At 43.7% G+C, this 27,200-nt stretch overlaps 2 protein-coding genes across 9 annotated transcripts in view; one reads left to right on the top strand and one right to left on the bottom strand.

Annotated features, from left to right (window-relative positions):
- The window catches only part of ARMC2 (armadillo repeat containing 2), an 81,111-nt gene extending 60,136 nt beyond the window's left edge, over window positions 1-20,975 (top strand). For 3 of the 4 annotated variants that reach the window (XM_018917652.3, XM_018917649.3, XM_050973132.1), the window contains 2 exons: window positions 1,043-1,217; window positions 20,830-20,975. In XM_018917652.3, the coding sequence (XP_018773197.3) occupies window positions 1,043-1,176 (134 nt within the window). In that variant the 3' untranslated portion in view covers window positions 1,177-1,217; window positions 20,830-20,975. Of the gene's footprint in view, window positions 1-1,042; window positions 1,218-8,794; window positions 8,909-20,829 lie in introns of those variants that run through there. The other variant, XM_018917640.3, reaches the window with a different exon arrangement.
- Window positions 4,420-27,200, bottom strand: part of SESN1 (sestrin 1) — a 78,003-nt gene continuing 55,222 nt past the window's right edge. For 2 of the 5 annotated variants that reach the window (XM_009093096.4, XM_018917696.3), the window contains exons 2-10: window positions 13,825-13,890; window positions 12,737-12,937; window positions 11,644-11,826; window positions 10,247-10,489; window positions 8,860-9,007; window positions 7,908-8,020; window positions 7,480-7,670; window positions 7,105-7,249; window positions 4,420-5,538 (exon numbers count right to left, since the gene is read on the bottom strand). In XM_009093096.4, the coding sequence (XP_009091344.3) occupies window positions 5,452-5,538; window positions 7,105-7,249; window positions 7,480-7,670; window positions 7,908-8,020; window positions 8,860-9,007; window positions 10,247-10,489; window positions 11,644-11,826; window positions 12,737-12,937; window positions 13,825-13,890 (1,377 nt within the window). In that variant the 3' untranslated portion in view covers window positions 4,420-5,451. Of the gene's footprint in view, window positions 5,539-7,104; window positions 7,250-7,479; window positions 7,671-7,907; window positions 8,021-8,859; window positions 9,008-10,246; window positions 10,490-11,643; window positions 11,827-12,736; window positions 12,938-13,417; window positions 13,799-13,824; window positions 13,891-19,253; window positions 19,326-21,281; window positions 21,418-27,200 lie in introns of those variants that run through there. The other 3 variants (XM_018917681.3, XM_009093104.4, XM_009093112.4) reach the window with 3 other exon arrangements.

The following is a 27,200-nucleotide window of genomic DNA, read 5'->3' as shown; positions in this document are numbered from 1 at the left end:
CAGAGGAATGTCATTTCCTCCTTCATACCTGTCTCAGTTCTGATCTTCACAGGCACCTTGGCATGCTTTTGGGTGGAATAAGTTCTGTTGGAGCATCTCTTTTCTCCATAAAGTTTGATTCAAAATGTGGATACCTGAAGTTCCTCTTCAGCCCCAAGTTGCCTTTATTTGCTGTGACTCTGCAATTAGCTCCCTTACAGAGTTACTTATTTAACACATTGTGAATCTGGTGCTTTTTCATAGTTTAGGCAACGGGTTAAGTATTGCCCATTTGGAGCAGGATTCTACCTTCATTTTAGGTTTGTTTATGGCCTAAATCCTGTCAAATATCCTTCTGTTAAACTGTGTGAAAACATTCAGCATTATCAGTTGTGTTTGTGGATTCCTGATTCAGGAGAATGCTTCTGGTTGTAGACTGATTTGTATTTTCTCTAAGAGTTTGTCTCTTTGCCACATCCAGTGCCAAGCAAAATGGAGGGGAGAAAATGACTGAGGACTTCCTTTCATTCCTAACATTGTCTTTAATAAAGACTGTCCTGTTGTTCTACTTTTGAAATTTGTGAGGAAGGGAGGGCATCAGTAAATACAGTAACCAGTGTGGTTCAAGTTCCTTCAGTGTGAGAGTAGATAGAGTTTGAGTCTCCAGATTAGCTGAGCAATTTGGGACAGGAAAAACATAGTTGTAGTTAGATGAATGGATTGCTTATCTCAGCAAAATTGCTGTGGGCAATATTAAACCCTGGGTACTTTCTGGACTGACAGTCACAGTAAATGATCAATCTCAGAGACAGTTTTTGTCTCAGAGACACCTGTGAGGTGTGAGAATAAAAGAACTTGCAGTACCATTTTCACTGTTCTACTGACCTTACCATCCTTTATTTTCAATTAAATCTAAGACCCTCAGACAATGACGCTTAACTTATCTCAAGAGAGGTTGTTTTTAAGCCATCAGCATACACAGCTGGTAAGCTGCATGTGTCACAAAATACATAGTTGAGTATATTTTTATTTGGAACTGATGACAGTATTTCCTTGATTACAGATGAAGAGGTAGAGTTGGAGTGCAGCCTTGACAAAGGTATAAAGGACTGCCAAAGAGTATATTGGGAAAGAGAGTTCAAACCCGTGGCAGAAAAACTTCTTGACAGAATTCAAAGCCATCACTCTTCCAGCTGAGTCTATCACTCCATTTTAATCAGTCGGGGTGTTTTTATCAGGTAAACTGTCTATTTCTAATATACCTGTACATTGCCAGTGGTAAGCTTGTTGGAGAGCATGACTATTCTAACAAAAGTCAGAAAGTCTGGCATTTATGTACTGGATACTATCTTCTGAAGAGCTTGTATGAAATTTTTACATGTGTAATTACTTTTTACAATATACCTGAGCTGATGAAGCAGCTGTTCAGTGTGAATTGTCTAGTAATTGCATTGTTTCTTCACTGGAAAAATATTTGCTGAACTTCTAATTTTTAAAAGGTAAGTTATGAGTGTGTACTTGGACCTCTGTTGTACCAAAAATGCTGTGCAAATGAATGTTATGTGCCTGGAGCCACATCTCACCAACAGACTTTGATACGCTTTTACTTTAAGGAACTTCTGTGACAGAGTAACCTGGTGCTGTTGAGGCATTGTCCTGTGTTCCTTCATGAGCTTCACTCTTGTGGTCAGGGAAAGTCACCCTCTTTTCCTTCTGACACTGGGGCTAGGGCCTAGGGTATCCCAGCTAACCCAGCTGCTGCCTTGATGCTGGTGGGATGTAGGCCCAGCTCTGCTGGTCTTTTGTGAATTGGGACTTCCCATCTTTAGGCAAAACACCCATATCCCTGACATCAGAGAAGATTTTACCTTCTTTCAGTTGGTCCCACACTCCCAGGAGCCGCCTGTGTGCCTCGACCTCTCAGATTTCTTGGCCAGCTGCCTCCCCTGAACCTGTGTCTCTGTCTGTGGGGCCATAACAGACCTCATTCTCCCTGTTCCCCCTGACTGCTGCTGGCTTGTTTATTGCTCAGTTTCATCCATCCAGCGTGTAAAAGTCCAGGCTTGTAGCCCATGGATTAGAGCAGCAGGCGCATCGCTGGCCTCGAGCGTTCACAGCCCAGTTGGCCACAGGGAGCTTTACAGCCCTGACCCATTTCTCTCTTTCCTGACCTCAGATTACAGAGATGAAACAGCTGTGCAGGGGCTGCTGGGCTCCTGCTCCCACCGGTCAGCAGCATCACCAGTAGCGGCTCCAGCCTGGCAGTCCTGGGAGAGGCGGGAGGAATTTGTTGGGAGGCAGCGATTCACAGCTCCCTCAGTGGCACTTTCTCTCTACCTTTGATAGTGCCCAGACCTCTGCTTCCAGGTGAGGAGAGAGAGGCTGGGAAGTAGCACCATGGTAAAAGAGTAGCGAGACTTCTTTCCTAGTTTAGATCCTTGCTTTTACAGGGCAGGGAAAGGGAGATTTCATGGTCCAGGTTTTGGGAGTGGTGAGGAGGAAACTTCAGTGAAAGTGATAAAATTTGCTCCATTCTTTGTGTCTCAGCAGTTCAGGTGTTACTTGTGCCCAGCAAGGCTCAGCCCTGCTTTGGGAGCTTGTGTGGTGGTGGCCTCTGTCACACAGGCTGATCCACAGGAGAGAAGCGCTCGGCATTCAGTGTGGTTTGGCTCCAACAACAGATCTGCTCAGCTCAAAAATATCTCAATTATTATCCCTTCTTTTGCCATTTTAATTTTAGCTGAAGTTGAAGGGAAGATAAATGGTTTCAATGTCCCATTTGTTTCTGGGAGAAAAGAATGGATTTGGTCTGAGAGAGTTTTAAAGAAAGGATGATGGGAAAGCAGTCCCTGTGGGGAAGAAGCTGGAGGCATTTGTTCCTGGCATTTGTGTCACAGCAAGGCAGGCAAACATCCGGCTGTACAGGGCAGGGTGGGGGCCCTGGAAAAGGCCCCTGTGGCTAAGCCCTGTTAGGAGGACTAATCAGAATTGACAAGGGCTGAATCTCTGTCAGAAGGCAGCTGATACTGATGGCTGGCTCAAGGCAAGGTGGTGCTTGGGCAATTAAGATTTGTTCAAGTACAACACTAATTATGTCAGTTACTACTAATAAAACTGTAACCAAGAGCCTGAAGCACTGTGTCTGCAGCTGGGCAGAGCTGGGGATCCTGGGGCAGCCACCATGTGTGAGCTCTGGCCTTTGTACAGGAAGAGGCATGTTCAGAGGAGCTGGATTGGGAAGAGAGGGTGGCACAGGACTCTTGGGCACCCCTCCAGTCGAGCTATACCAGCCTCTGTCTTTCTCTGAAGAAAAATCTGTGAGTAGTAAGAAGCAGCCCCAGAATGCTGGACTTCAGGTGTGTTCTTATGACATTGTTTACCAGTTGGGTATCTCTGCCACAGATCTCAGTGCAGCAGCTCTCTGGTGTCCAGGAGCCCATTCCTGTTCTCCCTTGGGAAGAGGTGCCAGCACCACAGCTGATGTACACAAGAGGCTCCTGCACTTCACAGCCACGGGCTGGGGCTCTGCCAGAGCTGCCCAGGAGTACTGGGCAGGGAGTTGGGATTGCCTGCAGGTTGCGGTTTCTGCTCTGATGGCAGCTGTGACCAGATGAAGCCACTCACACACAGATCCACTGCAGTGTTTACCACTTGAAAAGTGAGAGGGCACTTGGATGTGGCTGGAGAGCATAGGATGGAAATGGCCAGTTTAGGTTTCTTGGAGAAATTCATGTCTAGCTTTGACCTCAGAAAGCACCTGGAGACTGAAGTGCTGCAGGAACTGTTCACAGACTGGAAAGGCACAGCTCAGCTCTACAATGCCCTTAAGACAGGAAAGTTTTGCTCTGTTTTTGGAACATTAAAAATCCTGTATTTTCAGTTAAGAGGAAGCACCAGATGCTTCCTGTTAGTCACAATTTTTGACAGTTTATTAATCTTTCTCCCCTAGATCTTTTTAGATATTTTAGCTCCTTGGATTGCAAACTTAAAACTGTTCTCAGAAGGTTCTATAGAAAAAGAAACCAATCTGAGCTGAGACCCAGGCCAGAGCACAGAAATTAAACTGCTTATGGGCTTGGGAAATTCCATTTCACAGAATCACAGAAAATCATAGAAACAGCTGAGTTGGAAAGGACCCATCAGCATAATCGAGTTCCACTCCTGGCCCTGCACCAGACACCCCAAGAATCACACCTTGTGCCTGAGAGCTTTGTCCAAATGGGTGAAAATATCAGCAGTACAGAAGAGGCGTTCCCACTACAGTTGGTGAAACTCTAGCTCTGTTTCTAAACTTTTCCTTCCACCATTTTAGACTCAGTTAAAAAATTCATGGCCCTCGATTTTAACTGTTTGCTCAGTTACTGTTTCAAACATTTTAAATGGTCTTACAACCAGTAAGAACAGAAGCTTAAAGTTAACCCACACAGAAACACCAAGAGAAAAAGTTGTTACCTTTATTTCAAAAATACCAGTAATACTGACAAATTTAAAAAGCAATTCACACTCATACAAAAGTATTCATGTGTTCTCCAAAACCACTGTATATTAAATGTCAGCATTTTAATCACGTTTTGATTTACTAAAAATAGATGTTTTTTAGCCTAGTTATTTAAGCAACTGCAAAAATCATTAAGACCAGCGTTGGGCATGTAATACAGTAGGACTGTTTGGCAGTCTAGAACAACATTCCCACACCTTTTCCTAGCTCCTTTTTGGTTCATCCATGAAAAGGAGGACAAGAAGGCTACTCGACACTTTGTGTAGGTAGATCTCTAAGAAGCTCTGAGGACTTCAGTCCCCTTCTTTCCATAGGAAGACCATTGCACTTTGGAGCTCATGAAATAATGCTGAACAAACACCCTGTTTTTAAGGCTAAACTAGTTGAGAAAATTGACTGCTATCTTTCAAATTATCAGTGGGGATAGAAGAGGTTTAGTTCTGATTGAACAGGGAATCTAAATAACAAGGCTTTTTTGAAACCACACACAATAAAGGCTCAGACAATAGCAGTGCTCACTTTCACTTCTAGCTCAACTGGAACAGCCTGGGTCTGTTCACTCCACCTGCACAAATAGCAGCATCAAGATTTTCTAGAATTATTCTCGTAGGGAAAGCAAATGTCATCAAGTCCCAGTTCTTTTTGCACTCCGACTCCCGCAGTATTTGCCTTAACACAAGATCTATGTATCTATGGTTTGCTATATTGCCACAAGTTCAGAGAATGTCCCGGGCTGTCTAAAGCCAAAATACCAGGAGCAGGCAGCACTTCTGCACAACCCTGTCTGTCAACTGCCAAGCGTTCACTGCCCAGCGGCAGCAATGATATTCCAAACATGGAAATAGCTGAAACTAAAGGAGTTATGGCACAATGGGCATCTTAACTTATAGCTACTGTTGGTCCTGAGGCTTCGTATCTTCCTCTGCCATACTGCAGCTGCAGAACATTCCAACGTCGACAGGCAGCCAGAGACATCAGGTCATATAGCGAGTAATAGCTCTCAGAGCATAAAGTAGTTCGGCTTGCATCCGAGCTTCTACCAGAAGCAAATTGACATGGACCTTCAGAGAGAGAAGAAGTTCTGCTTTAGCACCGAGCTCACCGCCACGCGCTGCAGCCACAGGAAGCCCGGGGGCTGTGGGCACTGTGCTGGGGCAGCAGCAGCAGCAGGGGAGCACTGCCTGTGTCACCAGCCAGACCTCGCTGTGGAGCTCACTGAGGGGGGCAGAGGAACCAATGTCACACCCTGTGGCACAGTGTGGCACTGGCCCACGGGCACACTTACATAGGGCCAGGGCCATAGGAAGAGGAAATTATCCTTTAGCAGACCAGCTGGTTCAGCTGGAAAAAACAGACAAGCTTTCAAGCACACAAGACCTTCTCTGGCAGCACAATATGCACACCTTGTTCAATGTCAGTGAGGCTAATGATTAAAGGCAGAAGGGCAGGGACTACCTGTGGAGCAGAGAGAGGTGCTAGCAAAGGCAGAGGCGATAAGGACATTTGTCCCTGGGGACTGAGAGAGAAACAACACAGAGTGGTTGGCCAAGGTGAAGCACCAGAAAACCTCTCAAGTGCCATCAACCCTCTATCTCTACTGAGACACAGGTGTTCAGTAGCTACTGGAGCTAAGAATTTTTGTTCCCCACATCATCTCCTCTATGCCTTTACTGCATTTCTTTGAGAATGAAATCAGAAATCTGTGGGGGGAAGGGTGTGAAAGTATTTTTTCACTGACAGCAGGCTGCTGTGAGTTTGCTCTGGCATGTAAGGGTTGTGTGTGGTTTCATTTGCATGATCTCTGTGAGAATGTAAGGTTATTGCGTTCAGTGACACATATGTGAATGAGCCTTGGCTTTTGATGGCTATGGAGATGCAAAGATTGGGCTTTAAAGAAGGATTTGTGTGCTTGGAAAGCTCATCTATCACAGTCAGTCTAATCAAAACATAGGCAGTGTTTTACTTGAACAATCTTAAATCATTGTAGTTACAGGACCCTTCTTTAAGGGCTTTATCAAGAACTAGAGCCTTTAATGATATGAGCATTAATGATTTCTGCATCTTTATGTTTCAGCATTGACTTAAAGTGAGGCCAAGAAATATCTTTCCAAAGAAAAACTGAAGGACATAAACTTAATGGATTCAGTATCTGGGAGTTAACAGCAGGAAATGTGACTGGGAGGCGTAATTCAGGCTGTAACCCTGCAGCAGAGCTTTTAGGCTTTGATAAAAAAGCTGTTTTGGGGCTATCCAGGCCAGAAGGACCAGGGGACTGGAAAGACCCTGGGCCAGCCAGAGAGCTGTTTCAGGTCTGCTGCCAAGGGATGGATGGATTGTGCACCACTTTCCTGCCTCTCTGGGATACAGGCAGTACTGACTGCAGTTGAGGTGAAGCTGTACCATTCTCATGTCTAACCCCCTGTACTGCTCAGAGCTTGCCTAGTCCTTGTCAGCTGTTAGCCAGCAGACAGGCAGGACAGGGGAGATTATTTCAGCCTGGGAACACGACACTTCCCAATGACTTGAGTGTGAGCAGAACCCCAGGAGCACCAGCTAAAGCTTAAGCTGTGTGGCTGTCAGGGAGACAGGGCCCCGTGGCTGTTCCTCAGCACACACACCAACTGTACCTTCTCAGAGTGTTCAAACTGTCTCCAGAAGCTATCATACATTCTTTTTGTGGTCTTTTCAGGAGTGCAAACCACAGTCTTGATATAAACTTTAAAGCTGCGGTCCAACAACTGATTAATTTCACCATAGTCATAATCATCGTATCTGTTTGGAATTGAAAGAAAAACACTTTCATTTTCAAGCAGCAGTTATTTCACTCGCATTGTTTCTAAGTTCCTATGGCAAAACAAATTATTAGGTAAGTGTAGCACTAGTGACCCTCCCTCATAAACAAAATATGTTTAGAAATACCTGCACGTTTGCTTAATAAATAGTCCTGGTTCAACCCAAGAAAGAAAAGCCAATGTGTTGAGAACAAAACCAGTAAAACTGACCTTATTCCAAACATACAGTGAATATAGTTCCAAATAGCTCGTCTTAGCATTGAGGTATCCACATCTTTGTGCATGGCCATTGTGTTGTAAGTCAGATTATAAGCAATATGGAACTTCTCATCAAGTAGTTGTCCCACATCTGGATAAAGACGATTTACCAAGGAATAGCCATGGTCTTCCCAGGAATAATCCTTAGAATAAGTAAAAATGCAAAATGAAGCATTTCAGAAATAAAATAAATTTGTGAAGACCCAGAGTTTTAGTACAGTTAAAGATCCCAGGGCAGATCCACTGGGGGTAGGGGTTGTTCATTTGCTGGCTTAATTTAAGCCTCACCCATGGGGCAGTGAGAACACAGCCATTTCCAGGTTTGGTATCTGGCACAGGTTGCTCCCTGAGCCTCCCTATGGCAGCAGGCAGCCTTTTACCTGAACACGAAAGGTGGGCACGTGCATTCCGTGTCTGGAGAAGTCTTTGTAACCATAGCTCGTATCCTCAAAGTGCCGAGACACATCTCTTGTTGCTGCAGATTCTTCATCTTCTGTTATTGTCAAACAGAATTTCACACAATTTGGAAAGAACAAATTGGAAGTGTATGAGCAGAACTCCTGCAGAGGAATGGGTCTCTGTGCTTTTAATCAAACACATTTTCACTGAATTACCCGTACTGAGATTCTCTGGTACAGTTCTGTGACTGCAGCTATGATGCTCAGAGGCAACTCCATGAAAAACACTCAGGTTTTTTCTTACAAACATTTTTTTCTCCCTTCTGTTATACTGCAGTCTCCACCCTATTCCCTGAATCTAGGGGATGTTTTCCCCCTAACTCAAGAGAGCTATAAAAATGTCAGGGGAAAAACCTGGCTTGGAACAGAGAGCTTATTAAAAGAGAGACTTCTGAGACTCCCATGCAGAGAGTGTCTTAAAGGAAATTGTATTGAAGAGCCCATTACAACCCTAAACTTGTAATAGATTAAGTATTGTCTCTGAGTCATCTGAAAAGTAATGTAAGTAATTTCATATACTTAAATAGCAAAGCATGTCAAGTGTCTTTTTTTAGAGCATCTTGCAAGATGCTTAAATCTCCTGTGAAACTTCTAAAACTCTCAAGAGAGAGATTCCATCTCTTCTGGAGATTTCTGTTAAACACAGTTTTGGTCAGAGTGTTATGGTGTGTCTGCAAGCAGACACAAATCTTGGCACTACTTTCTTTTAAGTGTTCCTGGAAGAAAACAAGGCATCCCTAATCCTGATTCCTTCAAAGAAATGGTAATGTTTGTGTGACATCTAATAGCACTTCTTTCCCCTTTTGCAGGAGTTTTTCTTCAAATAATTTGGAAAAGTCTTAATAAATACATATACAGACTGCATCTGCACTACCTGAAGAGCACACAAACATGCTTTCTCTCTTCTCTCTTTCAAAACGCGTGGCCATCTCTTCTTGGCTGGCTTCCTCTTCATCTCTGCATTCCTGCAGCTGCTTCATCTTCTCCATAAGAGCTTCAACTTCACAGACAGACTCTGTGGACTAAAAAGAAGTGAAAGACATTTCATTTTCATGCAACAGGAACTGACAATGATGGCAGAAATTGCCAAGCCAGAAAGTTTAAACACAACTGAAGTCCTTTACATCTTTAAATAAAGATTTTTCAAGGAACACAGTTTTTGAAAGAAACCTGTACTGACACAATGGTTTACATTTAGTCATCATCTTTTCTCAATTAGACCCCTGGTATTTTTAGCATGATTTAAAAATCATTTTGGAACTAGTTGTTCTCATGCTAAAATTAGTTTCTCTTAGTCTAAATGTTCAGCAACTGAAAAACAAGGAGCTGTAACAGAAATTTTGATAGAGGAAGTAACTACAATTTACCACCCAACTGTATTTTTCTTCTCCTCTGCTCACAGAGAAGAAACATTGAAGGAAAAAAGGAAGGGTGAGTATAAATGCAGATTTAATGAAGCCTCAAAAGAAAGCCGGTGCAAGATAATCGTCTTTCACAACAGTTGTTTTACCACCACAAAAATTCAGTAATTGATCTTGTAAACATTCATCAGCACCAAAGTAGAGTAAAATTATCTTTCATTTATACAGTTCTGCCCCTTTCCTCCCTGCCTTTTGCAGTTTGGTCCTTCAGAGAGTCAGCAAGCTCCATCAAACAAATTTAAATGCCACCCACACCACTGCAGTAAAATATCACAGGCAAGGATCTTGCAGTGAGAACACCCTCATGGCTGTTCTTAAACCAACACTTAGTTCACATCATTCTTCTCACCAAAGGAAAACAAGTCCAGATCAACATAACTGCTGCAAGTGGGAGAGAGTGTTTTAAAGAGAGTCACAAAGTTGTGAATGATCTGTTAAAAATGATCCTTTGTGTGATGCATGACAAACACCTCAAGGCAAAAAAGTCAGAGCCTAGAATCAAAGGAAGAGCCAAGTTTCCACTGCATGGATTAAAAAAAGCATTCCTGGCCACTGTCGCTCAGGACACATGTCATGAACTAGCTGAGGCTGGGACTCGTCTCAGTTCACCTTTATGAATGACAGGCAGAAAAAAAAGACAACAGAGATTTGTCTGCTTCTCCCTTGGGTAGCTTTCCCCAGCTTCCCAGTATCATTTCAGCTCCTCCTAAATGCATTTTTTCAATACCCACATCTGGATTAGGCTCACCAATCCCGCTCTCAAAAGAATGAAAAGAGATATTAAGTTTACAAAGAAATAACTACTATTGGAAGAGATTGTTCATTCAGAAAGACACTTACTGGAATACTTCCAGCTGGGCTGGCATGGATTTCATCCACCCCGTGGTAGCCATTTGTTATATCACATATGCAATAGTTACTGACAGAGGGGGGCCTGAAGGTGTGACCCCCTTCACAGTCGATCTCTGGGCTGATCCCACAGCCAAACGTGAAGGAAGCAAGGGAGTGGTAGTGTGTAAGGAGAACGACTGCATGGATCAGCTCTGCCAGGGACCAGCTGTTCTCTTCTGTCTTCAGAAGTTGCTTTAAAAATAATGCAAGACAAAAGTATTAAAGTCATTCATTTGACCCTACCTTAATGCAGTTTATCAACACATTTCTTTGACAGGTAAAATTACTTTTCTGACATCCAAACATGCTTCCTGACTGTGCTGCCATTAGTGTGCTCAGTGACCTGCCAGACACAGACCTGCATAGTTATGCCACAAAGGACACAACTTCTCTCCCCTCTCTGTCCCTGGGCAATTGAGTAAGCTGGGGCTTCTCTTTTGCACTGTATGGTTTCTATTGAGGCCATACTGACTTGCTTTGAAATTTCACACCTCTGATGAAGATGCAACCACAACTGCTGCATGTTTGTTCAAATGGTCTTTACAGTATCAGAAAACCCAGGCAACTCCTTGCTGATCTGCTGTGTAAAAACCTGGCACAGGCTCCCCTCCACCTTGTCCCTGTGGGTGGAATGCTCTAGATTCAACAAGAAGCTTCAAACCCCAACTTCCCCTTCAGGCAGGAAAGTGTGGGAGGTTTAGGGCCTTCTGGCAGAGCGTGCACCCTCCCCGTCCTGCCTCAGCTGGACCTGCCACCACCTCTCACCAGGCCAGGCAGCACAGAGGAAGTCCCAGCACCCACGTGCTCCTTGCTAAGGGCACAGAGGAGAGCAGAAGGGGTGGAAGAAGCAGCCCTTTGGTGGTTTGTTGGTGCTGCAGTCCTGGCTGTCCTGTACCACCACCACTCCCCTAGGCAGCTCTGCCAGCCTCCTCTCTCCAACCCACCTGAAAACTCAGCACTTGAACTGGCAGCAAGCCAGACAAAAATGTGGCTGGTGTTCTGCCTGACCTCTGGCAGCAACTCAGAAACACCCAGGGGTTCTGGCTACTGAAAGCTTGAGGAGGGAGGTGCACACCTGAGCACATCGTCATTGCACCAACAGAATTCCAATGTGACAGAGAAATTTCAGGGTGTTGTACATGAAATTTGTTACTCATTTAAGAGCAGTTATGATCCTGTTAGTTTTACAACAGGGCACAAGTGATACTAGATCATGCAGTGATATAGCACAGAAATCAAAGTCATCACCACAGAACATCTTTCACCCTGTCTGGCTCTGAATCCAAGAATCTGTGATTGTTTGCCTGAAAAAAGGCGACATTGACATAACTCCGTGAGAGACCTACCTCGATATGTTCCTTGGTGATAAGCCAGGGTCGGTGAGCCAACATTTTGTTCAGTTCTCCTAAATTTTGCAATTTTTGAGGTGCATTTTCCAGACCATTCAACCATTTAGGGTCTCCACCAACATGAAGGAAGTCATTCACGTGGAGGTTAACAAGGTAAGAGCACTGATGTCGTGCTGCAGCCTAGAAAGGAAAACAGTGTGATACAGAAAACAATTACAGAAAGGTAGTACTTTATGACGAATACTGTAAGGCATCATTTCCTCAAAACATCAAAGAATAAGAGTTGCACTGATCAAAGACTCAAGTAAAAGAAGATTTCTGAGATGAACACATGAGCTTGTTTTGATTATTGTTCTCGCAACATAAATATCCCTTGTTCATAGACACCGTCGTTATGCTGGCTACAGGTGCAACATGCCTATACCCAGGGAGAAATACAGGCATGGATTTATTGCATGTCCTGAAGCAAGTAATCCATACTGCATCCTACTCCCCAGGGGGAAGAAGCTGCCTCTAGCTGAACTTTACCAGCAACAATCAAAAGCAGATTTTAGATTGCATATGGCAAGAGAGACTACAGGCAGCTTCTCAGCAAAGAAAGGCCCAGTATCATTTACTCCAACACTTTCTACATCAAACTAAGACACAGCCCAAAACCTTAATTCAATTTCACCAAGCAAAGATCAACTGGCAGATTAAAAATTAGAAATCAACCACTTTTGGCAGAAAACTTGCTCAGAATTTACATTATTCAGAAACGCACAATGGGACCAACTATTGAGTTAGGAGAAGTGTATGTGACAGGACACAGATACAAAAACAAGCTTTCTTGAGAAACAGTTTCTGAGATAGTAAGGAAGCCAATAACAAACAATTATCTCATTTCTATAGCATGCTTTTCCCCTTTTTTCTCACAGTCCTAGCAAACTGTGAATATAAAGTGCTGATCTCCTGAAACCATCTGTAAAGCAGACACCAAAAAACCTACTCTGCTTTTCCCTTAGCTGCTGGTGAAACGCCTCTCCAGCTAGAAACTGCAAAGCAGCAGCAGCTGCTCTGGGGCAGGGCCGGGGCTGTGCCGGGTGCGTACCATGATGCCGATGTAGTGCCGGTAATGGAGCGGGAGCGGGCCATCCATCTGCAGCAGATAGTGCTGAGTTTTGAGAAAGCTTTCGAGATACTGCGGGTGGAAAACCATCACCAAGGTGACGTTGTCCAGTCGGCCCAGCGTGGCAAAAGACTCTGCAAACAGCGTGTGCATCGTGGCGTCCTCCTTTCCCACCTGAATTGTCTGATTGCAGAGAAGGAGCAATGAGCAATATTGTCCAAGTTCCACCAATAAAATAGCAAATAAATACATTGCCACAGCACCCAGAGGCCCCAAGTGAAAGGAATTATACTATAAATCTATTAATGGCATTAAATCAGTGCACATAAGGCACATTAAATCCCTGTAAAACCTCTCATTTAGGAGATCACAAGTGGTTATACCAGCAAAAGGAGATTTTTGGCTTTAGACTCTCTCTAATACAACACTGACTTCTCATTTTTAACAGTCTCACCTTCACTTTCTTGGATACCCCAGGCTGATCTTAGTTTATTATAACTAAAAGCTAATTGAATCATCACTTTTACTATGGGAAAAAGAGGGAAAGAAGCAAAAAGCTGGCTAAGATTACAAGAGAGAAAAAGAAGGAAATTGAAAAAGACTAAAATTCCTAGAAAACCACAGGCATATTACTAACTTTTCCTCTACTCCAAATTCTCTTACCAGACAATCAGGAGATAAGCAGCAGAAATGCTCATCCAAAGCACTCTGAACCTTCTCAGACTCTTCAGAGTGGTAGAGGCAGCTCAGGAAAAAGCAATCCCAGAGCAGAGGGGCAGGTACCTTGTGGACCAGTAGGAAATTACATCCGGATGTTCACAAGGAAACAGTATTGGGTTTCTCTCATACTAGATAGCAGCATGGGAGGGGTCATAACTATTCCAAAGCTCCCCAAGGCTCTCGCTGTTCTGTACACTAGAACTGTGGCCAAAGTCTCAGGACTGAATGTGATCACTCCTGAAAATGTTTTGCAGATCAGCAGCTGTCCTGAAACCACTGTGGGCTACTACTATAAAATGATGTTCCTTAAAAGCATAAAGTTCACTATGTACTTGAAAACACTACCACACCTCCTTCTCAGGGATGAATCTGCTTGGTCCGTGTCCCAGTGGTCTAGGAATTCTTATTCCAAGTTCCTAGAAAAGAAAATTACACCACCTCAGCATTTAGTTATAAACAGCTTTTCAGCTGTGGTTGCAAGAAAGAAAAGAGTTCTCCATTCAGAGCTGGGCTTATTTGGGTACTTGTGGTACTCTTGCACGGGCACTTTTACTAGTACTGTTTGTACAAATGCAAATCATTTTTTCTACAAGTGCTTTATAATTAGCTGTGCTTGTTTACAGCACACTGCCCTGCTCCAGCAACAAAAAGTTCAGCAACAAAGGCCCTGTCAACCAAAGAAAACACACACAAATTTATATGCATGCACACACACACACACAAACACACTACAGGCTGGTTCACAGAAAATTCTGCATAAAGCATATTTTGGCAGGGTGTCCAGGACAAGGAGTTCCGAACATGCCGGCTGCTGTGTGGTTATGCCACTGATACAAAACGAGGCTGCTGTGTGTGTACATCCGCAGCTCGCCAGCACACAACACCCTGTGCATCTGTCAGGAAATGAAACAGCTGTAACCCTAATCAGATTTCTTCTTCCCAACCTCAAAGAGCACTTAAACTGCTGAAAGTACCTGATCTACATTTGCATCTGCTTTCTTTTCAAGATAGGATAAAAAGCTATTCACATTTGCAGGGAAGGAGGGAGGGAGGGGAATTTGCTCCATCAGAACATCCGCAGCCACATCCTTGCACCCACTTGTGTGATATGTTGCCTTGCAGGGAAGGTGAGGGTGGATAACCCTGGCAGTTCATTACTTGTCCTCTCCTTCAGCCAGATGGAGCTTTCTAACAGGCCTATGGCACCCTGGGCCTTTCCTGCAGCCAAGGAGCAAACACATGGAAGACTTGGGTGCATTTGTGTCCTGTCAGTTGACACTGTTCCCTTTGGAAGGGAGGGAGCCGTGTGTTCCAGGGCAGTCTCTGTAGCACAGAGCAGCCCGCTGAGAAGGCACAGCAGGTTCCAGGGGGCAGGTACCAGGGCAGGACAGGGCCTCACCTCACACTTTCACACATGCCCCCCATGCCATCGCTGCAGAGGCTCCTCTGCCGTGTGCGTGGCACTCGCTGCAAACCAGCTCTCCTGAGGGGATTACTCCCCACTGAGCAGCTTGGCTCCCCCAGGAAAGATGGGAGCCCTGCCAGCTGATGGCATAGCACTCTTACAGATGGAGGGAGACAACGTGGGATTAAAGCTGAGGATGGAGCTGAGTGCTAAACACTAGGCATTATATAAACTGATGGTTTGGGCTCCTTATCTGTGCCCTCTTTCCCAGTCATCTTTTAGAACACATGCATTGCCTCTGTTCTATACCAAACCCAACCATTTTGTGACGATACCAACTTCTCAAGCAGGTTCAGATGAATAAATACCAAGGACTGAGCCAGTTCAGGCCGTACAGAGCCGAGGGGCACTTTCAGCTGGTCCAGGCCTCAGAGTAGATGATGCCCCAAGAGCTGCCTGCCAAATGCAGTTGTTAACTTTGCCACATTTTCTCCACATAGGTAAAAGCTGTTAAAATGTGCAATACTGGTTGCACTCACTACTGCACTTTTTTTCTCTTTAGCTGAGGTTTCTGTTTGCACAAGTTTCACTGAACGAAAAGCAATTTTATTAATCAGTTACTGTTTCCTGAACTTTCCCCAAAGTTTAAAAAGCAACTTCAGAGAGCTGGAAACAATGAGTGCAGGCCTAAGTGGCAACTGCCAAACTCTTAAGACTCTGACAGTCTCCTTAAATCCCAAAGTCAGATGCCTTCATTTCTCAAGTCTTACTTGGATAAAATAAGATCAAAGGGCATCTCTTACAAATAGTCTTTTCACTTTTTCCCTTCGGTGTCGCTTTTTCCTGCAATGGGTCCCAAGACATACAAGCAAATTTTGCCTGTCAGCTAAGCAATGCCACTTGTAGGATGGAATTTATCAACACCTCTCTTTAAAACTTCAGAAAACTACTTATTTTGGCTATAACTACACTCAATAAACAGAGCCAAACAACAGCAAGCAAAAAGAGAGATCACTTAAATTGTAAACAGGATTTAATTTAGCAGATGTCTGCAGTTTGCCAGATCAAGCCCTCCAAGACAAATACCTTGAAGTTTAATTCTTGAACAACTGTTTTTTAGTTTTTCCTTTTCCCAGAACAGTTAGAGGAAGAAAAAAAACCCCAAACTCAGATTTAAGAACCTGAAATCAGCAGACTGCTAGTGTATTTTGCTTCACAATCTAAAATACATCACAATCAATACACTTCTTTTTATTAAAGCATACAGAGGTCAAACTTACAATTACACAGCACGTAACAGGTTATATTACTCAACCATCCAAACCCTGGCTGCAGAGTGACTTAAGAGGTTTTTTAACAATTAAATGAGTTGCTTTGTTTTCCATCAGGAGAGGCATCATCCCCCTGATATCATGGCACCAGCCTAGTACTTGAGAAGCTTGGGGTCAAGGCTCTGTTGTGACAGAGACGTAACAAAAGCTCTCTGAAGATGAGCCTGTTTCCCGTCTGCAAAACAGGAGTTTCTTCCAGAGGCTGCTGAGAACAGAAGCAACTTGCCATGAGGTGCATGCTTAACACAGTCACAAGAGCTGTGTAAAATCTGACCCATTAGAAGCCTTTTGAAAACTTGTTCTTGAGTTACCAGCTATGGCAGACCTTCCAAAAACTATTTTTCTCTCATTTTTGGAAGCAGCATTTAATCAAATTCTCCTAGTACATCAGAAATAGCTGTGTACTTCCAGCATCCCAGAATTTCAACTACTTGATAACACAGCAATAATTCTCCAAACAGTCCTAGTGAATCTCTCCTTTGTGCTGAACATATTTCTATGTTTCATGACACCCTTCACTAAACTTCCATCTGCCAAATACACTGAAGTCAGGGAGCAACACTCTCCCTCTCAAAGGCAAGACCTGCATCCTGACCAGACACATCACTACATCTCTCTCCTGCACCATTCTCTTAAAGCACTATCTCACCTGAAGCACCAACAAGCACTTGGTGAAGCAGTTGTGTCTAGGACAAGCAGCATCTGGAAAAAAGCCTGTATTCCGTTTGGTTACTCCAAAAGTATAGGCAACTTTCATGCAATTCCAGACCACAGAACTGCACACTAAAGTGACCTACTTAGTGACACATTCTCTGCATCAAACTTCTCCTGGCTCCTTTCCTCCTGTTTGCCAACCTCACCACACCACTTTCATTCAGTCTAGAAACTCTGCAGCTGAATACAGCTCAAAGCTCAGCAGAAAGCCAACCACAACTGAGGCTTTAGGTGCAAATAAATAACAATAACAGTAATGATGAAGGTGATGCATCAGACGCACTCCATCTTCAAAGCCAGAACATAAAACTCAGGTGGCTGCAAAGCTGAGCACCAAAGGTGGAACACCCAGAAGCTCAAGCTAATGGAAGGAGGTGGGCCTTGCTGGATGGCAATCCACTCCGCTGCTCACCTTCCAGACATACCTTGACAGAAAAGCAAGACTTTAGCCATGTCAGTGCTGTATTGCTGTATTGACAGGGACAACCTTGAAAAACACAGCAAAACCTCCTCTTTCCCCTCATGTATGTAACTTGTATTTCTGTACAGCCACTATTATTATTTCCATGGGGACTTAGCTCACCAGGTACCCATCATTTCCCAATCTACACATCCCTCACCATTGCTATATCAGCCCAGCATCACATGTCATGCATTTAGATAATGCAAGATTCCTGTGAGGTAGGATAAGTATATTATCTCCAATCTAGAAAAAAAATCCCTCAGAAATGGAAAACCTACACATCTTAGAGAAGCTGCTACAGAAGACTGGTGGCTTGAGCTGAGATCTCTGAAGTCACAGGCTAATGCCCTAACTATCAGACTGTGTGCCTGTTCAGAGACTTCTCAGCCAGGAAATGCTTTATGCAAATTTACACCAAGAAACAGCACTGCAGAACTGAGACAGAAAAGTTAATGAGACAACTCTGCAAGCTTAATTATATACTTCCCAGTCACCACTTACTCTCACCAGTCTGGCTCAATTAGCACATCCAACTCCACAAGGACGACTAGACCAAAAAGTCTGTACTGCCTGCACATATATGCTCAGGGAAGACTACTCTGAAGCCTCAAATGTGTAAATTCACACAATGTAGAGCTTTTCTGTATCTTACAGCTGTTGATCCATCCCAATTTTTACGTAGCTTTTTAAAGCCTCTTGACAGGAACATCATTCCTGTCAAATTTATGTAAAAGCCTGAGATCAAAAATTGAACTGCAGTAGTGTAGAAGAGGTTTGTAAACACTAACAGTACACACATTACCTCTGCTAGCAAGAGAACATTATCTGCTTTGGTTCTGAATTTCTTTAAAAAAAAAAAGTCACAGTCTAAGCAGACACAGAGTATCAGAAATTTCAATTTCACCTAGAAACACTGAAAACGGAACAAAGCTACAAGCCAGGTCACAGAGCCTCTGGAACAGGAACAGCTATCTAACCTAAGCTACAATTCTTCCTCCACTGTATGCCTAAAATGCTTTTTCAGATCCTTGTTGGTCCCCCACTCTTTGAAGCTAGAGCTCTGCCCCTTATCACAAAACCTCTCCCAAAACTCCATGGTAGTTTTCTCCAATGAATCTGGGGACTTCACCAAACTGCTAATTTGCAGTCATTCAGGACTGATGAGCTGGAGCCACAATGCTCACTCAGACTGCTTCCCTGGTGTTAGCACAGTGAGTCATTTTGCTCCCCTCAAGTACAGTCAGTACCACTATCAAGTCTACTAGATTTGTATCTACCAGAAAGACTTATTTATGTACCTACTTAGGCCTTCTCTAAATGGCACAGGGAACATTTTATTGTAGAAAAGCCACAGGTGAAGTAAAATTGTAATTACCAATTTACTTCACTAAACTACATTTGAATTAACATCTTTATCTGAATCATCTATGTCCTGATTAAGCACTAAGTCCTGCTAGATTCAAACAAAATTATATGAAAATCACACCCCGTAATACAATATAAAACAATCTATTGTAGTGAACTAGGGAAGGAAAAAGAGATTGAATTTTTTGGAGGTAACATTTTTTTTTCTAGATAACCAGTCATCATTTTACATAATCTAAGTGCTTTCCTACCCAAGCTTAGGGTTAAGAAAGGCACAATGAGCTGTGAGTTAAAAACTCTTCAACACAAACTCCCAGCAGAATTAACTCCTCCAGCATGCCTGTGCTGAAAATTCAACTCAGTATAATATGATGAGCATTTGAAGCATGGGCATTAAAAATACCCATTCAGGGCTTTATAAGCTTATAGGATGAAATGCCCCTAAGGATATAAGTGTCCAAGAAGGTTGTGCAGCATTTCCAAGGGAAACTTGGCACTTACCAGTCTAAGAGGCTTCATGCTGCTCCTGCTGCTTCACTCACTGTGAACTGTCTGGTTCCTGCTTCCCCTTTAAAGGCCACCAACAGCAAAAGCTCACTGGTGGTGACACTGAGGCTACAAGTAAAGTTTCCTTGTTTAGGACTTTAACAACAAGGACTGGCCCCACAGGACAAGCTGTCCCCAAGCTGATACATACTCAGCTTAAAAACTGTATTTTCAGTTCTGCTAAATGCAGTAGCTACAGAAGTTTCCACACTGGTCAGAAAACTTTCAGGAAGAAGGGAATTAAGAACAAAGGGTGGTAATTAAATATATTTCTTTTCCTACACACAGAGAAATGCTACATATATTCTAAATGTGGGGCTATGCAGAGCTGGCCCCACATTTTTCCTATTTCACTTTTTTACTAAATCCTGAAGTAGCTGCAATTGTTGTGGCTTTCCCAAACAAACCATGATTCACATTAAAATGACAGAAAAAAATTATCCTATAAATGCTCATGTACTTTTAAATTTTTGCACTGGTTCCGTTTGCTGGGTATTTCAGACTGTCATTCAGCTGAAGCAACAGACATGTCTCCACTTGTACGGATTTAAAGAACTGGGAACAAGTACTCCCCCTCTGTTACAAAGCTCTTTGTTACACAGACCTACCACTCTTCACTGGAATTAGAGCATGGCAAATGCTGAACTGTTCCTCTTTCATATAGAGTATGTTATTCTTACATGAATTTAATTTCATTATAATTTCTCTGAACGTCTCAAAGTCCTTTGAAATACCCGATTTTAAAAACATCCCCATCTAGTTTATGTGATTTGATTCAAGACAGAAATCAAGGCAAGGGAGAGTGTGTCCAGGATCACACACCTTGTTCACAATGGCAGGAATGGAAGCAAAGCCCAGACTCCTCTGCCTCCATCTCTAGCACCTCATCTCTGGTCATTTTCTAGGACTGAGTGGTACAAGCAGGTCCAGCTGCAGTAGTCTCAAGGTGCCTGCCAATGTGTTACCTACTCTTACTCAGCATTAACAGCGCTTTCTGAAGCGGTTTTGTGGCACAACTGCCTAGAGTCCACAACCCAATTTACTTTTGATATGAGCTCACTGAAACTGAGGCTGAGTTTCAATGATTAGTGCCTAGCTTTTTTAATATGGCACTTCTGTATTGAAACAGAAAGCATTAAAGGGCAAAGGATTTCGAATGAATGCCTGCAATTTCCCTGCTGTAAACACTATTTAAATACCAATCAATTGGTATTGGACACAGAAGGAAACAGTCTAAATGTGACACTAACTGTTTGCATTACATAGACTGTACTGCTGGATTATGTCAAAGCAAAGCATATATTCACATATATGTATCCATGTGTATCCATGAAGTACTGGGTTACTCTAAAGCAGAAAAATACAAAACAGGCTCTGCCACAACCTACACCAGTTCTGAGGATTTAAAATTTTCCTTTAAAAGAAGAATCTTAACGTGGTTACACTAAGAAATTTTACAAGAGAGATCCAAATCAGCAGGTTTATTACTGCCCAAAATAATGCTCTTGACTTGCATTTGTTTATAGTACAGCCCGCTCTTCTCCATGAGAAACACAAGACCAGCTTTACTGTTTCAAAAGGATAATCCAAATCTATGTAAGAACGACGTGAACGCCGGGCAATTCCCAGACAAAAACCACCTGGACGAGCCCGAGAACTCTGCAGAGGTACCCGGTTACCACACACCTCAGCGGAACACAGCTCTCCTGGGAGTAGGGGCGTCGCGGAGGATGGCGACAGCATCTGCGCTGTCACCGCGGGCAGCAGCTGCTTATCCCTGGCTGAACAGGACCTGCGAACCCCCGAACCTCCTCCGAGCGAGGAGCCCGCAGGGAAACGCCGCTGCTGCCTCCTCAGCCCCGCGGATGATCCGCAGGGGACTGCCCGGGCTCCCGCCCCCCCTTCCAGCAGGGATTTCTCTGGGGGATGCGCCCGGGCAGAGAGACCCCCGCCCCTGGGGGCACCCTGGCCACCCGCGAGTACCTGGTGCTGCCGGCCCGGCCTCGCCACCATCCGGCCGGTGCTGCGGGGCTGGGGCCGGGCTCGCCGCTCTCGCAGCCCCGCTGGGTTCTGCCCCAGCGCCGCCGGGGCGGTGCCAGCCCCGTCCCGCCCGCCCGGCGCAGGGGCGGAGCGGCGGCCGGGGCCCTGCCTCGCCGGGACCCCGGGGCTGTTCCCTGTGCCCGGGAGTGGCACGAAATGCCCCGGGCGGGGGCACAAGAGACGGCAGCCCCCGTCCAGTCCACCCCGGCCCGGCAGAACAGTCTCGAGCCCCGGACCCATCGGCTCCGTTCCGCTTTCCTCCCCGGCACAGAGACGCTCTTCGGGCGATGCTTTCCACCCCTCTGTCCTGTTCCTTATGCAAGAGTTTCTACCTTCTCTTTAAGCAACAAAATAATTACGGCTTTTAAACCGAGAAATCGCAGGAGGTTCACATTTTGCAGATATTTGTGTGACTAAGTGCGCTGCTGCTGCAGAAATCTGGCCTCCTGCCTATTCCCAAGATCATAACAGTCCTGGGCAAACATATGTTTTGCAATCGTATCAGCAAAACACTCGGCCTTTGTTTGCAGCAGGCTGTGCTGCGCCTGCCGACCCCCCAGGACTGTAAAGTCTGCCAGATGCCTTGCGTCTCCCACCTCTTTTGGTCTGGGATTTTATGTCATCAGTTATTTCAAAAGAAACAAGTCCCTGAGCTGGCCCATGTGATTTTTACTGCTTTTTTCTTTCACAACATTGTAAGATCTATAAAGCTACATTCTGTTATATAGTTTTACTTCAAATAATTTGAATTAAAATAAAATATGGTAGACCCCAAGAGGAGACCTTTTGTTGCAGATTTCATGGGAGAAGGGCCAGGACAGCTCTGAAGCCCTAAACATACTCACCTGGGGGAGGAAGGCTTCTGCCTACAATTCAGGCTGCGCAGTTTTGAACTGTACCAAGTTATCTTAACAACCAAGCAGGGAAATTCCGTGACACTGAACTTTACACTTCTGTTAAATGTAAAACTGAACACTGCAAAATTGCACACAAGCTGTTCCTGTTATCAAACCTAGCAGCTAAATGCAGAAAACACTGAGGACAGTGCTGTCAGGGGAACATGGCAACATGACGCAAGGCAGCACTTCTGCGCATCTCTAATTCTGGAGCCTTAAAGCTTTCTTTCCTCTCCAGTTTTCAAATACCACCACTCCTCTGGGTCTTGCAATTAATGCTGGAGAACCAAGGGATACTCCACTACTGAAGGCTTAGCAGCAGTTATAAGGTTAAATTACCTAGAGATGCCCAAGCACCACAGCTCCATCCTTATTTGGGCCCTTGGCTTGAAGCTGCTAAGTTTCTCCAGAAGAAACTGAGTGTCCTTACCTACTTGCACTTTATAAAATGCTCAACAGAAGCATGGAGAAAGCATAATGCAATACTGGCAGAGAAGATTACCCTTTGTGAGGTAATAAAATAAACAAATGAAGAACAGTGTTTAATTCCCACTGCTTACTTCCTTACTTCAGGCCAAGGTATGACAAAAAGGTGGCATGGGCTCCTCTTCCAACACAGGCAGAGAACTGGCTTGCACTCAGAAAAACTATTGAAAGGGAGAGAAATTACCTGAAAGCTGAAATGCAAGAAGATGCCTCACCATAAGAAGCCTCTCTGGATGACAAATGGTCATCCCCTTCAGTGAATTTGTTAAGACCCTTGGAATAAGGGGTGGGGGAGGAGGGGCAGAACTCCCTCACTTCCGAAGTGGTTTTGTCCCACTGTGGTCATTTGTACTGCCTGGGTATTTGTGAGGAAGCCTGTTTATATTAACAGTTGTTTCTATACAAAGAACCTTGGCAGATACAGAGTCTTTTCTGGCATCGTGCAAGGGAAATTCTCTCTCTTTAAACAACCAACTCAACAACAGAAGGTAGGAAATTGTATCGTGTTCTCCGCTTTCTCTGTCAGGAGAGATGGAGGCAGTGACAGCATGTCAGAAAAACTGTGTACAAAGGGGAAGAGGAAGTTGCACAGCCACAGCAAACAAGTAATAATGGACTTAAAAGCTCTCCCATATGGCCAGAGTATACAAGCCCTGCTCAGGCCCCAGGTATGCCTCTGCCTTAGTGGAATCCCATCACCCAACTTACTGCAAGCCCTTTCTCCACCCCAGCCCTCACACAAGTACTTCTGAAGTGCAACTCCTCAAAACTAAAGAGCCACACAAACCTGAGCCCCCTGCTCATCTATAAATCAGTACACAATTGCAGACTGAAATTATTTGTATTTGTGAGCTACTATGACCAATTACATGAGCAATTTCATAATAGAATATGGCACAGAGCTCAGTTGGGTACTGAGGAGTGCAAACCGCAGTGCAGCTGGGGAACAGGGGGACAGATCCATGCTTTGGTTTGCATAACTAGAGTGTTCCCCTGGGGAAACACAGCAGTATGTTTGACCATGTATCAGTGCAAGTAAACAGATCTAGTGAAACGCTCCTACGGGAAAACACAACAGATGTTTAACATGAAAATATCGATAGATACCGAGTTCCTTTCACCCAGAAAGAGTGCATGAGATATACTCAAAGCAAACAACACCTACAGCAAGGAAGCACACTCCTTCATATCAAGCATATCCATAGAAGTTGGCATTTAACATCTGTGCACTCTAAGTTATCAGAAATGCAATTTTTCCTTATTGCTACATTTAAAGGAAAGCCCCGGGAAAGCTAAAATGAGACCAACCTGCTACAGTGTGAAAAGCCTAAACCTGCAAACAAAAACGTCTCCACTTTGCTGCTTTAAGTTGAAAACAGTTCTGTTTCTGCCCAATAGGGCAACTTTTTGAGTCAAGTTCAGCACAAACATATGATTTCAAAGAACTGGCAAACCTAGATCTTAAATTCTTCCCACAGAAAATCCATCCAGGCAGGAGCACTTGAAATGCCAGTTATTGCAATGCCCTGGACATCAAATTAGTATCTTGGAGGATGATCAGATGATTCTTTCCCTGGAACATTTACAAGAAAAACCAGGTAATTCCTTGGGGCTCTGAGCTGATTTGTATTAGTTTTAACTCCACCTAATATGGTGCCTTAACAAAGTCACCAGGTGTTTCAGCAATGACTAAGCAGCCCCACACTGGCCACTGTGAACATTTCCCAGTGGATTCCTCTCATTCCTTGCTGTCCACAGCCACTTTTCATAACAAATTTCATATGTGTCTATTAATCTCTTCTATCCCTTGATTATACATTTGTTATTTCTCAAACAGCAAAAATCTTTATCATGATAACAATATGGCACAGGAATCAAACCATTAATTACAGTGATGAAAGAATTTAAATTAAATAGAAGAACGTTCCATTGTAGCATGCAAGTAAAAAAATATGGCCAGTATTTGAAAGCATTCCTCTTGATTTAACCTTAATCTGTCTGATTTTAAAATAATCATTCTATTATTAGAATTGTTACACAGTTCTAGGGAGGAGAATACACTGTATTCTTTGTACAATCTAAATTCTTGCTGTATGTGTCAAAAAAGATCAACCCTTTAGGAATGTCACTACACCTAATACTTTTATAATAATAACAAAAACAAGTTGTTTATTAGAATGGAGGGCTGACAATTGGCCACATCAGGAGATAAGTTTAGACCAATATGCAGAAGCTTTCCTTTTGTAGTCTTTAGGATTGTAAGGTTGGCTAAGTCCAAACATTTTACCCTATTCATACGTTAAATTTATTGTCTTTTCTTCAAACCTTATCTGTCCTCAAAATTCTGTTTCTCTGTTTCTAGACCCTGCTTAAATGCTGTATTCTTAATGACCACATCTTCAGCATTAATGGGCAAACAACTTGCAAGTGATCACGCTGGCTTGTGAGCAAGTAAAAATCAGGTCATTTATTCCTAGCCCACTGTACTTCCCACCAAAACCATCATCTTTTCTCTCAGAGCTGCAAGAGGCTGTGAGATTCCTTTGTTTCACCTGAGCTGTTATCACAGTTGACTGACCTGAACTCACCAAGCTGTAAGAACTTCAGTAGTTTTATTTGTTTCCTGAACTATTTGGTTCATCACTTAGGACTCTTACTGCCCCCAAAGAGTCCTTCTTCTGGTAATTTCTACATTTAAAATATCTACAGCTCACTCCCACCTCTAAACCACAAGTTGTTTTGTTTTTAATGTCAGCACGGCTTATCCAAATTTAACATTCTGTTCTGCAGTTATTAGGTAGCAGAAGTACAAAGTTTCATTTAGGGAGCTATAAGAAGTTTAGATCTTGAGATTATTCATGCTTTGGCAAGGACACAAAAACAGAAGTATGGTTTCTAAGACTACTGTAAATAGGTAGATTACAGATGCATATCTAAAGCTTAGAAGATAGAAAGAGTGTCTTACCAGATTATCCTTCCCCCTTTTTATGAGGGTATGCAGCCCTTCCTAAGGCTGATAGGGAGCAGCTGACCTATCGAAGTCGTTTGTCTGGCTGGCTGTGGGTTCTGCTGCTGCTGTTCTGAGGCGGCCCCAGACTCACACACCGCATAAGAATACTCAGGTTAACAAGTTCCCCCCCAGATCCAGCTCTCCCAAAATCAAAGTCTGTGTCAGCTCGTTTCAAAGCTGACCTTGGTATCTCGGAGGTAACTTCTGAACTTTTGATGGCTAGAGGGTGTATAGAGAGAGGATGGGCTGTCCAGCTGCAGATTGTCACCACTCCCCGGGGAATGGAACATCTGCAGCCTGCCAGTCACTCTGCAGTCTCTCAGTACTAAACAAGCATTAAGGTTAAACAAAACTAGTTTAACCTTAATAAAAGAGTGTATTTGGAGTTCAGACAAGAAAAATAAAACTTAGCTCTCAGCTGTCTAGAACTGGTTTGGCCTAAATAGGTCACCTCTCTTTCCTTTAGTAACAGACTGCTGGGTCACACCAATGCCAAACACATTTTCCTTGGAGCTGGGATACATTCTACTATCTTATACTGATGTCCCTTCTCCCCAAGATGAATACTGAAAAGGGATGAATATGATGTGTCCAGTGAAAATTCACCCTTAGGAACTTCCTGCAACTCCTAATCCTCAAGACTGATTGAGTGAGACAATTCAGCACCTTACTTGCTATGCTGCCTAGAATGCTGTCTGACCCTGCCTCACCACTATCATGTGAAGATGCTCTTGGAAGGCCTGTCCTGCAGGGATGGAAGCGTCCCTATCACTCACTGAGCAATCAACTGCTAACAAACCTTCTACACAATGCAAACATTTGTCTTCAAAGCAAGGGAAGGCCAGCTGAATCATCTCTGTGAGTTTAAGGCTTCTGTTTGTTTTATTTTTAACTGCATTTAACCTCAGAAATAGTCTTTATATGAAAATATAAGAAAAAAACAGTGAAATGCATTTCATTTCACACAGAAATAAGACACAACAGCAAGTACACGGGGAGAAGGAAAAGGCCTTTAGGAGTACTGGAGTGTTACACTTGGCTTACTGGAATTGGCTGAGACCATGACAGCGAGTGACCCAGAATGGCACTGCTGTGAGGTTACAGCAAGTGTGCAGGAAATGCTGTGCAAGTGTCCTGTAAAGAAGTTGCATCTAAAACCTGCTCTCATACTCTGGAGCATACGGACATGCAACCCAGAAGTGCATCTTACCAGAAGCTTTTTGCCATTTTACTCCTAGGGACTCAAGTGTGTTTCTAGAAAATTACTTCATACTGTGACCTGAGGCTCATGCCTGATTTGATTCTGCAGGTACAACATACAAAAACCTTACTTTTGCAGAGCCTTCACTAAGAAACAAACCAGAAGTTTATAAAATGCTTTGTCAAGTAGTCAAGTCAACCCTTCATCTCATATATATTCACACTGCTTTCAAAAACTAAGATATTTTTGTGTGTTTTCTTTGTGTGTGT

The sequence above is a fragment of the Serinus canaria genome, chromosome 3 (assembly GCF_022539315.1).
Source record: "Serinus canaria isolate serCan28SL12 chromosome 3, serCan2020, whole genome shotgun sequence".
Lineage (NCBI taxonomy): Eukaryota > Metazoa > Chordata > Aves > Passeriformes > Fringillidae > Serinus > Serinus canaria.
Note: the sequence above shows the minus strand (reverse complement) of the source record. Positions and strands in the feature narration are given on the sequence as shown.